Source organism: Nannospalax galili, unplaced genomic scaffold (assembly GCF_000622305.1).
Source record: "Nannospalax galili isolate Female #2095 unplaced genomic scaffold, S.galili_v1.0 scaffold833, whole genome shotgun sequence".
Taxonomy (NCBI): domain Eukaryota; kingdom Metazoa; phylum Chordata; class Mammalia; order Rodentia; family Spalacidae; genus Nannospalax; species Nannospalax galili.
Window position 1 is genome coordinate 187880 of NW_008333374.1, and position 11027 is coordinate 198906.

General features: G+C 52.7%; 1 protein-coding gene across 4 annotated transcripts in view; it reads right to left on the reverse strand.

Annotated features, from left to right (window-relative positions):
* The window catches only part of Lgi4 (leucine rich repeat LGI family member 4), a 37629-nt gene extending 27412 nt beyond the window's left edge, over positions 1 to 10217 (reverse strand). For 3 of the 4 annotated variants that reach the window (XR_003848714.1, XR_003848713.1, XR_003848712.1), the window contains exons 1-9: positions 9895 to 10217; positions 9464 to 9535; positions 9127 to 9198; positions 7015 to 7086; positions 6844 to 6915; positions 6428 to 6597; positions 2989 to 3153; positions 2401 to 2906; positions 339 to 1295 (exon numbers count right to left, since the gene is read on the reverse strand). Coding sequence is in view for 1 of the 4 variants with exons in the window: in XM_008827993.3 (XP_008826215.1) it covers positions 981 to 1295; positions 2401 to 2906; positions 2989 to 3153; positions 6428 to 6597; positions 6844 to 6915; positions 7015 to 7086; positions 9127 to 9198; positions 9464 to 9535; positions 9895 to 10076 (1626 nt within the window). In the remaining 3 variants the exon portion in view is untranslated. Of the gene's footprint in view, positions 1 to 308; positions 1296 to 2400; positions 2907 to 2988; positions 3154 to 6427; positions 6598 to 6843; positions 6916 to 7014; positions 7087 to 9126; positions 9199 to 9463; positions 9536 to 9894 lie in introns of those variants that run through there. The other variant, XM_008827993.3, reaches the window with a different exon arrangement.
* Positions 10218 to 11027: the final 810 nt, after the last annotated feature.

An 11027-nucleotide genomic window follows, 5' to 3' on the forward strand; every position in this document is an offset into this window, starting at 1 on the left:
GTCGCAGTACCCAACAGGGCCGCCTCCAAAATGTTACCATGTGCCAGTCCATATAATACCTAAAACCCTTCAAAACACCCTAAAATAGTTCCTATAGTGCCCTGACAATGGCTTCAAAAACGAGACTCTTAGTACACTTGTGATCTGTCCCCAAATCGTGCCCTTCTGTCCCTCAAGGGATCCTAGGATCCCCACCACCCACAATCACAAGCCACGCCCCATAGAGCCACTGGGCTCCGGGGACATCACCCTCCCCCACCATGCCATTCACAAGCCCCTCCTCCAAAGAGCTCTCAGAACAGCGGGGCGGGCGCGCAGAGCATTTATTGAACTCATACCATCCTGTCCTGGTCCCTGTCACAGTACGGGAATCCGGGACCCGGGGCTTTCCGAAACACCTCTATCTTTACTTTCCCCTATCTTCCTGCATACGCACAGGAGCCGGGGCCCGACAGGAATCGGCCTTTGGAAGTAGACATGCGCACAAGTAGCAGAGAGAGGGGCTCAGGTCCTGCAAAAACTGCCTAGCAACTGTGACGTCATGGGGACACTTACTCCTCCATTGGTGGGGTCGCGTTCGAGGGGAAAGGAACGCACTCTCTGCAGGACTAAGGGGACGTTGAGGGCGGGGCTTCCAGACCTCGTGGAGCTCTGCAGATTCTCCACTTGACTTCTGGGTCCCAGATCCATGTTATGTCCAGGCTGAGCTCCCAAGCCGTTGTCTTTGCGAGCATCTGTCCCCAGCCAACATATGGCGTCAGATTAACAGGCAGCAGACATTCCAGGCTCATTTGCCCCTAATGGGTGCAGATCCTTACAGAAGTGGTTTTCCCTGATCCAGGCTGACGCACTTGGCTGGTGGTCTGCATCTCACGGGACTGGCCATGACCCCAAGAGTGGCCAGGAGACCAGGCCTATGAGGGCACCCAGATATCCCATGTTGCCCCCAACCATTCCCACAGCCAAGGTCCCGCCCAGCCTCAGGCACTGAGATCCAACTCATGATGATGGTAGATCTGCGTGGGGCCCTTGAAGCACGCTGCAAATAGGAAGCGTCTCCCCGCTACAGTGACGTGCGCAAAGGCTCGGGGCGCTACCAAGGCCGGGGGCCCTAGCTCCTGCAGCGGCTCCAGGAGCCCCTTGTCAGGCTCAAGGCGGAAGACCTGGCTGAAGGCAAAGTCGCTGCCCAGGATAGCCAGCTGGTCCCTGGTGATGAGCAGTGGCTGGAAGACATGGGCACCACGAGATGGAAGTTGCTGTAGCAGTCGGAACATGGAGCCATCCCAGCGCATGACCTGCAGGGTGCGGGGACTAGTTAGGGCCTGCAGTCCTGGGGCACCAAGTCTGCCTATCTTCCTCAAGGCTCTGTAGGTATGGTTGGCTGACACTTGCTAGGTATGGTTGGCTGACACTGAACTCATGTAGCCCTGACTGATCTCAAACTCGGGATGCTTCTGTCTCAGCCTCCTGGTACTGGTATTAAAAGCCTGTGATATGAACACCATACCCAGCAGCTTTCTTAACTGTCTGGGTATCGTTTGACTGCTCAGAGCACAGTGTTGTTTTTAATCCTGTCACACACTGCATAGAATTCTCCACAATGGTCTGTTGATTTTACTATCTCTAGTTATGTGTTTCCTGTACCTCCTCTGACCACTCCTTGAGCCAGCTTCCACCTTCTCCAGTCTCCTGCCTGGTCCAACTACCCCCTCTGTTCATTAGAAACCCTGTGAATAGCTGAGTTTGTGGGGTCCTTTCTTGACAGCACTGCACCCTGAAAAATAGAGCCTTGAAGGATGTGGGTGGAGCCTAACAGCAGTTCAGCCATTGAGGGTATCAGATTTGAGCATCTGGGTGGGGAGGGTGTGGTTGGAGTTAAATGGTCTGGAATGTTTGAGAGTCAAAGTTTAGGGGGGAGGATCAAATCTTGGAGCAGGACATAGTGGCACATTTCTGTTATGCCACCAGGCTGAGGCAGGAGGATCATGAGATTGAGGCCAGCCTAGGCTACATATTAAGACCCATAAAACTGGACTAGGGCCCGGCATGGTGGCTCATATGTTTAATACCAGCACTCTCGGGATGCAGAGGCAAGCAGATCTCTGAGTTCTAGGTGAGCTAGGGCTACATAGTGAGGCCCTGTCTCAAGCCACACCTTCCCAAAACACCCCACAGAGTTGGGAACATAGCTCAGCTGTAAAGCTCTTGCCTAGAATCCAGCAGAGAGGAACTGGGGGCATGGCTCAGCCATAGAGCACATGCCTGGAATTTACTAGCAAGGGGCTGGGGACCAGGCTCAGCAGTACAGTCCATGCCTGGAATTCACCAAAGAGGGTCTGTGCAACCAGCAGTGAAGGTCAGGACTGGCTTCTATGCCCTGCTACCCACCCCTAGCCTCACCATGGAGTCCCCGATGTATCGGGTGAGACACAGGAACACATCTCCACCAGCCTGGAAGTGCTTCGTGGCATAGACGTCCTCTGCCTCGGGGATGTCTGTGCGCCTCTCAAAGCGGTCACCAAACCAGTGGAAGAGCACCGGCCTCTGGGAGGCGGAGGCCAGCAGCAGATGAGGGCGGCCATCCAACTCCAGGGCCTCTGCGTCCGTGTCACGGTGCCAGGCATGCAGGCTCTGGCGTGGATAGAAACCCAGCCCATCACGGCACAGCAGCGTGGTGGTGCCTGCCTTGGAGGCATCGGCCACAACGAAGCAGGGCTGTCCTTCCAGCCACAGGAGCTCAGCATCATTGGGCCGCAGCAACCTTCGAGGGGCCACGACCTGCATCGGGGCCAGACGCAGGTCTGGGCTGGGACGAGCCCATAGCTGAGATCCTCCCCACAGGCGGGCAGCCAGGATGAAGAGGCGCTGGCCCAGTACCAGAGGCTTGCAGGACACGACGGAGGGCGCTGTGGGGGAGCAGGACACAGTCAGGCCCTGTGGGCAGGCTGGGGACAGATAGAAGGAGTCCAGGACAGGAGGGGAGCTCACCTGACAGCTCCTCCTCAGGCCGGAAGCGCTGCAGGCTATAGTCCCAGGTGAGGATCAAGCAGCGACCAGCAAAGGGCTGTGCCAGGACCACGTGGGGTTCCCCCTGGTAGGAGAAGGGCTCCACGCTCAGGGCCGGCTCCCCAACAGTCTGGAACCAGGACAGCTCTAGGGGCAGCAAGACAGTCAGGCAGGCCTTGGGTTACTGCTGAGCCTCAGTTAGCATATGGTTGCAATGAGGAATATTCCTGATGTTTACCACATAGGGACATAGAATAGAATCTTTTCATCTATAGATAAGTTAACTTTTCAGCAACAGGAACATCTTTATTTTCAAGGCTGTGTGGCATCACCAAACAGTCCCCTCAGAACTAGGCACAGGCCTGTTATCTCAGGCTGAGGCAGGAGGATCTCCTATGGCAGGTCAGCCAGGGTTACAAGGTGAGACACTTTCTCAAAAACAAGAAACAAAGCAAAGAATGCATTTAGATAGTTATTTGACTTTACAACAACATTCCTGTGAGTTACCCTGAGGAACCTGAGGATGTATGGCCCAGGCAGCCAGTAAAGTTCATTCTCTTCAGCTGGGCCTGGAGCACAAGCCTGTTAACCAGCTACTCAAGAGGCTAAAGCGGGAAGACTAGGAATTCAATCAAGGCCTGCCTGAGATTCAGAAGGAGTTGAGGCAGGCCTGGGCAACTTGAAAAATAAAAGGGGGCTGGAGGCATGACTCAGTGATAGCACTTGCCTAGAATCTACCAGTGAGGTGCTGGTGGTGTGGTTCAGTGGGAGAGCACCTGCCTAGAATCCCCCAGTGAGGGGCTGGGGGCATGGCTCAGTGGTAGAGCACCTGACTAGAATCCCCCAGTGAGGGGCTGGGGGTGTGGCTCAGTGGTAGAGCACCTGCCTAGAATCCCCCAGTGAGGGGCTGGGGTGTGGCTCAGTGGTAGAGCACCTGCCTAGAATCCATCAGTGAGAGACTGGGAACATGGCTCAGGGATAGAGCATTTGCCTAGCTTGTGGAAGGTCCTGGGTTCAATCCCCAGTATCATACACACACACACACACAAAATCCATTTTCATCCTCCATGAAACAGGATTGGAGCTGACCACCAGGCCATTCATCAGAAGCTAGAATGTTCAGGCACCACTAACACCCTCCCCAGATACCACATCACGATCAAGTTCACAAAGGACAAGCAGTGTGATGTCATTCACTTCGTTAGCTTGTGTGAACACAACTTGTCCTTGGCCTGGCTCACTCCCCTCCTTCTTACAATAGGGCATGGGGAGGTGCCACAACCTGCCTTGAACCATGAAAACAACCCATGCGGACAGCTCACCTTGCTCTGTTTGTGTTAAAAGCACTGTTTTGAGCCTTCAGGTAACTTTTCAGCTTATTGGGGGGCGGCGGTGACAGGCTGTGACCCTGATTTTCATGTGTCACCCTATACACCAGGCCGTGTTCCTAGGTGGCAAGATTGAAACAAACCAAACCACCAGGGACACCCACACAAAGGGGATCTTTTTTTATTTTGTTTTTGAGAAATGATCTTGCCATGTGGCCCAAGCTGGCCTCAAACTCACAATTCCCCAGTCTCTGCCTCCCTTGTGCTAGGGTTATAAACATGTACTACCATGCCCTGCAGGATCTTTTAAAAATGTCCTTCAAGGGACAGCTCAACAGTTAAGAGCACATGCTGATCTCCCAGAGGACCTGTTTGGTTTTCAGAACTCATGAGGCTCACAAGTGCCTGCAACTCCAATTTAGGGTCCTGAAGACTTCTGTGGGCACCACACACATGTGGCATACAGATGCACATAAATAAAAATAAATGTTTAAAATAAAAGTCCTTGAAATCATGTTACATCCTGGGCCAGTGAGATGGCTCAACAGGTACTTGCCACCAAGCCTGATGACCTGAGTTTGATCCCCAGAATTCACATGGTAGAAGGAGAAAACCAACTCCACAAGTTGTTGTCTGACCTTCACATGTGTACCATGGCACTTGTGCACCCCTACAAATGAAAACATACATACATGCAGAGAGAGAGAGAGAGAGAGAAAATTAAAACGTAGAAGAGCCGAGCTGGGCATGGTGGCGCACGCCTTTAATCCCAGCACTTGTTGAGGCAGAGGCAGGTGCATCTCTGTGAGTTCAAAGCCAACCTGGTCTACATAGTGAGTTCCAGGACAGCTGGGGCTACCGTGAGACCCTGTCTCAAAAAGACCAAAAAAAAGAGTAGAAGAGCCAGATGTGGTGGTGCATATATATTTAATCCCGGCACTCAGGAGGCAGAGGCAGAGGCAGGCAGATCTCTGTGTGTTTGAGGCCAGCCTGGTCTACCTAGCAAATTCTTGGCCAGCTGGGCCACATAGTGAGACCCTGTCTCAGAAAAACAAAAACAAACAAACAAAGGTAAAAGGATGATGTAACTTCCTGTTTGAATCTTCCTTAGCTTCCCTGGCTGGGGCCCTGGGTTTCCTCAGCTGTCATGGCTTCCCCTGCCCTGGCCCAATGCTGGGCCTGCTTCTCCCTCTCTCCCCCCACAGACTCTACCTGCATTATTTCCCCACCCTGTCCCTGATCCCCTGACTATCCCTCCCACCTCTGAACCCAGCCTTTGCCTATGCCTCTCCATCCTGGAGGGATCATTCTGAGTTGTTAGGGGTAGCCTGACTTCCTCTTGTTAGTAGCCTCTGGGAGGGCAAGACCCAGGGCTGTGTGTCACTACTGTCTTCCTGCATGACCCTGCACTCCAATATACTCATGGAAAAGCAGAAAGAAAGCAGACTCTCATACCTGCAGCTCCTCGCACAATACCCGGCACCTAGGATTGGAGCTGACCACCAGGCCATTCATCAGAAGCTAGAATGTTCAGGTACCACTAACACCCTCCCCAGATACCACTGGTTACAATTTCATGTTGGCAATAGCAATGATCACTTAGAAAAGTTTCTTGTAAAGCAGAACATGGTGGCGTGGCACACGCCAGCACTTGGGAGGCTGAGATGGGGATTGCCACAAGTTCAAGGCTAGCTTGAGCTACATAATGAGACTGTCTCAAAACAATAATTAATTAATAAAACCCTCTTGTCTCGGGCCCTGCATCAAATGTCATGCAGAGACTAGGTGCGGTGGTTCAAGTTTGCAACCCTAGCACTCAGAAGGTAGAGGCAGGAGGATCACCGGTTCAAGGCCAAAATGAGGTCTATGAATTGAGACCTATCTGAAAGGAAAAAAAAGGGGAAAAAACAGACAAGAAGAAATACTACACAGGCATGAACACAGCATTGAATCCTTGCAGAGATTTTTTTACGGATAAGTAAACTGAGGCTCAGGTGGGAGATCAGCTCCTCAGACCTGTGGTCATTTCTCTTGATCTCCTGTCATCTTCTGGGACCCCTCCATCCCTCCCACCGCTTGGGGAAAGCCCTCACCTATGGCTCTGCATTTGAACTTCTTGGGGTCGAGGTCACCAAGCTGCATGTGGGCAAGGGCAGAGGGGCCGGCACAGTCCCCCGTGCCCACACTGGCATTCACGGTAGGCATCCACTGAAGCAACCAAAGCACTCGGCAGTCACACTGGAATGGGTTCCCACGGAGGTCCCTGGGTAAGAAGCCAGGAAGGAGCTGAGACCCTGCTTCCATAGTTTAGAGGCTGAGTTCTACCCACACCCCCCATATAAGGGTCTTGGATGGTACCCACAGGTGATAGGAAAATTTATGAAAAGCATCATAACCATACTTGTACATACCAATCAAAGGAGGCCAGATCTCCCTCCTTCACAAGCATTCCCAAACCCTTTCCCTCCAAACCCCAACCCCGCCCCCTTCCCGGGCGACTGAGCCTCACACATGAGTCAGAGTCTCCAGGCCTCGGAACAGGAATCTCGGGAGAGCCTCGAGGTGGTTGTTGGCCAGGCTTCTGGTGGAAGGAGAGAGGAACAGTCAGCAGTGACCAGGCTACGCCATGGCCTTGGGGGACAGTGTCTGTGGTGGAGGGCTGGGTTGTGGAGGTACGCACAGGTGCACGAGGGAGCGGAGGCCTCTCAGAGCGTTCTTGGAGATGGAGCCAATCTTATTGTCCTCAATGAAGCTGTGGAGAGAGGGCGGAGTGAGGGGGGTCCACGGTGTGGGGGGAACTCACCCACAGAAGCCACTGGGAGGGCTGCCTTCTCCTCCCTTACTTTGAATGACAACAAGGAGACCTCTCTTCACCAGGCCCCGCCCACAACAGCCAAGGACTCGGCTCTGTGGTCACTGTTAGGCTTCCCACGCACATGGCTGCCATCATCATCGATACCACCCTGGCACCAATATCACCAGTATGACCAACATGAGTGCTGGTGTGCCCTGCGTCTCATTGTCACCAAGCACAGTACCAGAAACTGTCATTAACCCCAGCACCTTGCTGCCATTGATACCAATGCTGCCACCTACTCCCACCATTAACAGCAGCACCACTATGACTTTCATGAATACCACCAGTTCCATCAACATTAGTAAACTCAGAACCAACAACAAACAGGGCTGGGGCATGGCACAGCGGGTAAAGGTGCTTGCCACCAACCCAACTTCAATGTCCAGAGCTCACCTGATGGAAGGAGAGAATCTACTCCTGAAAGTTGTCCTCTGAACTCTACACGCATGCTGTGACACACCCACCACCCTCCAGAAATGAATATAATTTAAAAAGCATTTTTTAAAAAAATCCAACACCAGGCCACTGGAGAAATGGCTTGGCTATTAAGAGCACTGACCGCTCTTCTAGGAGACCCAGGTTCAGTTCCCAGCACCCACATGATGGCTCACACCATCCTTTATTCCAGTTCCAGGGGATCTGATGCTCTCTTCCATCTTCTGTGGGCATTGCACCACACCAGTATGCAGGCAAAACACTGGTATATAAAATAAAAATAAATAAATAAGTAGTTTTTAAATTCAACACAGGGACTGAGACATAGTAGAGGTTGAGCGATTGTCTAGAATCCACCAGTGAGAGGCTAGGGGTGTGGCTCAGAGGAAGAGCACCTGACTGGAATCCATCAGTGAGGGTCTGGGGGCACGGCTCAGCATAGAGCTCTTGCCTAGAATCCACCAGTGGTCAGCTACGGGTGTGGCTCAGCAGTTGTTGGCTTGCCTAATATGCCCAAGACCTGGGTTTCTATCCCCAAGGACACAAAACAAACAAAAGCAAAAAACCCTCACTACCATTCAGTTCCCAGCCATGACCAGCATCAGCACCAGTGCCATAATGAGCATCCTCCAACACCGATAATCTTCACAAACATCAGCCCCATTCACCTCACAGGTACCCCCGATAGTGTCGGCACCATTCCGGCAGCCATTTTGGTCAGCATCCCTCACACTCCATGGGCAGCAATATGGCTATCACATCCCTGGCAGCAGCAGCAGCAAGGGACTCTACCACTGCCGCTATGGTCTACACCAGTGTCCATCACCACCACCAACACCAGCACTGTCATGTCATCACCTCCACTACCATCCCCTCCAACCCTCCCATCAGCTCTACCACTGACAGTGTCACAGGGTTACCACCCAAATTCAAATTGTTTCCTGGTAACATAAAACATTTTCTGTCTCTGGCTTCTCTGAACACTCTCTTCCTAGAGTCCCATGATCCAGGAGGAGGGAGTCTGGCTCTTCCGATTCATTGTTTTTCAGTACTTGGAATGAAACCCAGGGTCTCACATGTGCTAGGCAAATGCTCTACTCGTGAGCTACAGCCCCCGTCTCCCCAACCCTTTCATTGTTTAAACTTTTTATTTTGAGACAGGGTCTCACTAAACTGTTCAGACTAGCCTTGAGTTCACTCTATAAGCCAAGCTGGCCTTGAATTTGCAATCTTCCTGTCTCAACCTCCTGAGTAGCTGGGATTATAGGCCTGGACCCCCAGGCCCAGCTTCCTTTGTGAATTTTGTTGTACAGAGAGGTGAGATTCACATCTGACCAGTAACCTTCATGCCACCCACATAGCCGGCCTCATCCACCAGGTCCTGCTCTCCAGACACCTGCTTCCTAGGGCCATCTCCTTTCTTCCTCTTCCTCTTGGAGTTAATGAGAGGCTAGTCCACCCCTCCAGGCCCACCTTTCCCCAACCTCTGGCCATACTCACAGATACTGCAAGTAGGACAGTCCGAGGAAGGCATCGTCTTCAATCACAGAGAAGGTGTTGGACGTGAAGAGGCTGTCAAGAGAACAAGGCAGATTTTCAGAGTTGCAGACTCATATCTGACATTGTAACTTTGGATCTTCCACTCAGCCCATAGGCACACATGTGAGTGTGGGTATATATACACAGGTATGAATACTTTCAAAGATACACACCACATGCACATGTCCTCATGGGTCTGAAAAACCCCCATGCCTACATGTGCACGCCTCCTCCCCATACGCATGCAGAAACACCTGCTCCCTCGAGTGGGTTATGGGTCTGGCCAGGCCCCACTCACAGCAGGTGTAGTGACGGTATCTTCAGGAAGCTGCCGGCCTTCAGCTGAGGGACCCCCATCCTGACAAGGGAGCTGGGGACATGGGCAAAGATGGGTGATCAGAAAACCACTCTTAATTCTCTGGTCTCAAACCAGAGCCCTCTGCTACCCTGGAGACCTGGCTTGCCAGGCTGAGCCTGGGGGTGTCTTCCCTCTGTGCCCTCTGCATATTGTCAAGGGTCTGGGCAGCCCTTATTCCAGTCTCTAGATAACCCACTTCCAGTGTTCTCAATATTCCCCCTGCCCTTTGGAACTCACAAACCCCTTGTCAGGCATCCCAAAACCCTTTACTGACCCAGATCCTGATAAGAGACCCCAGTACCCCACTCCAACCTCTGGAGTCCTAGATCTTCCTCCCTCCCTTTCAGGCCCACACAGGGCCTAGCACTTACAGTGACAGGAGTGTGGCAGAGAAGCTCTCAGGCAGCTCCGGGGAGCCCTCACACAGGGCACTGTCCTTGGAACAGGAACAGCGTAGGGGACACTTTCCCTTTGGGGGCCTCCAGACCACTCCTGCTCCAGCCCAGGCCAGCAGCAGCAGCAACAGCGGCAAGAGAATGCCTGTCCCTCCCATGCCCTCTGCCCCACCCCAGGCTCCCACCTACCCCACCCTACTGGACCCAGGCAGCTACATTTCTGTGGGGTACCCCTCCATGCTGTTGTTAGCCATTCTGTCCTGTGGCTGTCTGCCTCTCTCTCTCTTTCTCTCTCTCTCTCTCTCTCTCTCTCTCTCAGGGGAGGAAATGCAGCGCAAAAAACTAGTGTCCCGATTTGTAGTTTCCTCCCCCTATCAGGCTCCTCCCTCTCTTCCTCGGAGAAGGCTCTACCCCCAAATCAAGGAAGCCACAGTCTGATGAGCATTTGCGCTGAGAGTCTATTGGGAGGGGAAAATATAGAGATATATCTCCACCTCTGTTCATAGAACACCCTCTGGTGTCTCTACGCCAAGCCAGAAGCTGCCACTACCATCCTATCCTCTTCCCGCGAGCGAAGACTTCTCTCTCTCCATGCAGTTTAATTCCAGTTTGCTTCTCTTCGCAGGCGAAAGGAAATCAACAGGCAACTCTTGGCTGGACGTGCAGATTTGAAGGGGGAGGGGGAAGGCAGAATAAAAAGGAAGGGGGAGCCACCCTCCCAGCCCTAGCACACACACTCTCCCTGTCTCTAGCTAGCAGGGAAACAGTCTCTGCATTCACAGGGCTGGGCTGTCAAGTGCCTCTCTTTTCTTTCTATTCAGCATCTCCTTCCAGTGGCCCAGCCTCCCAGTCCTCTTCATCTAGAAAAGAAAACCTTGGCTAGGAATGAGTGGTGGATATTTGAAAAGAATAAAGTGCGGGCTTTTTTTTCCCCTCCTCTTAATTTTTTTTTTCTTTTTTTTAATAGTAGAAGGAATGGGGTAGAGGAAACACATCAAGGTTTGGAGTGATGCATTCTGCAGTCTCCCTCTCTCGGTCTCCGGTCGACTTGGGGAGGGCAGAGAGCGAGCAGCCGCGGTCGCCGGGGTCCTGCGGTGGGGGGGGGGGGG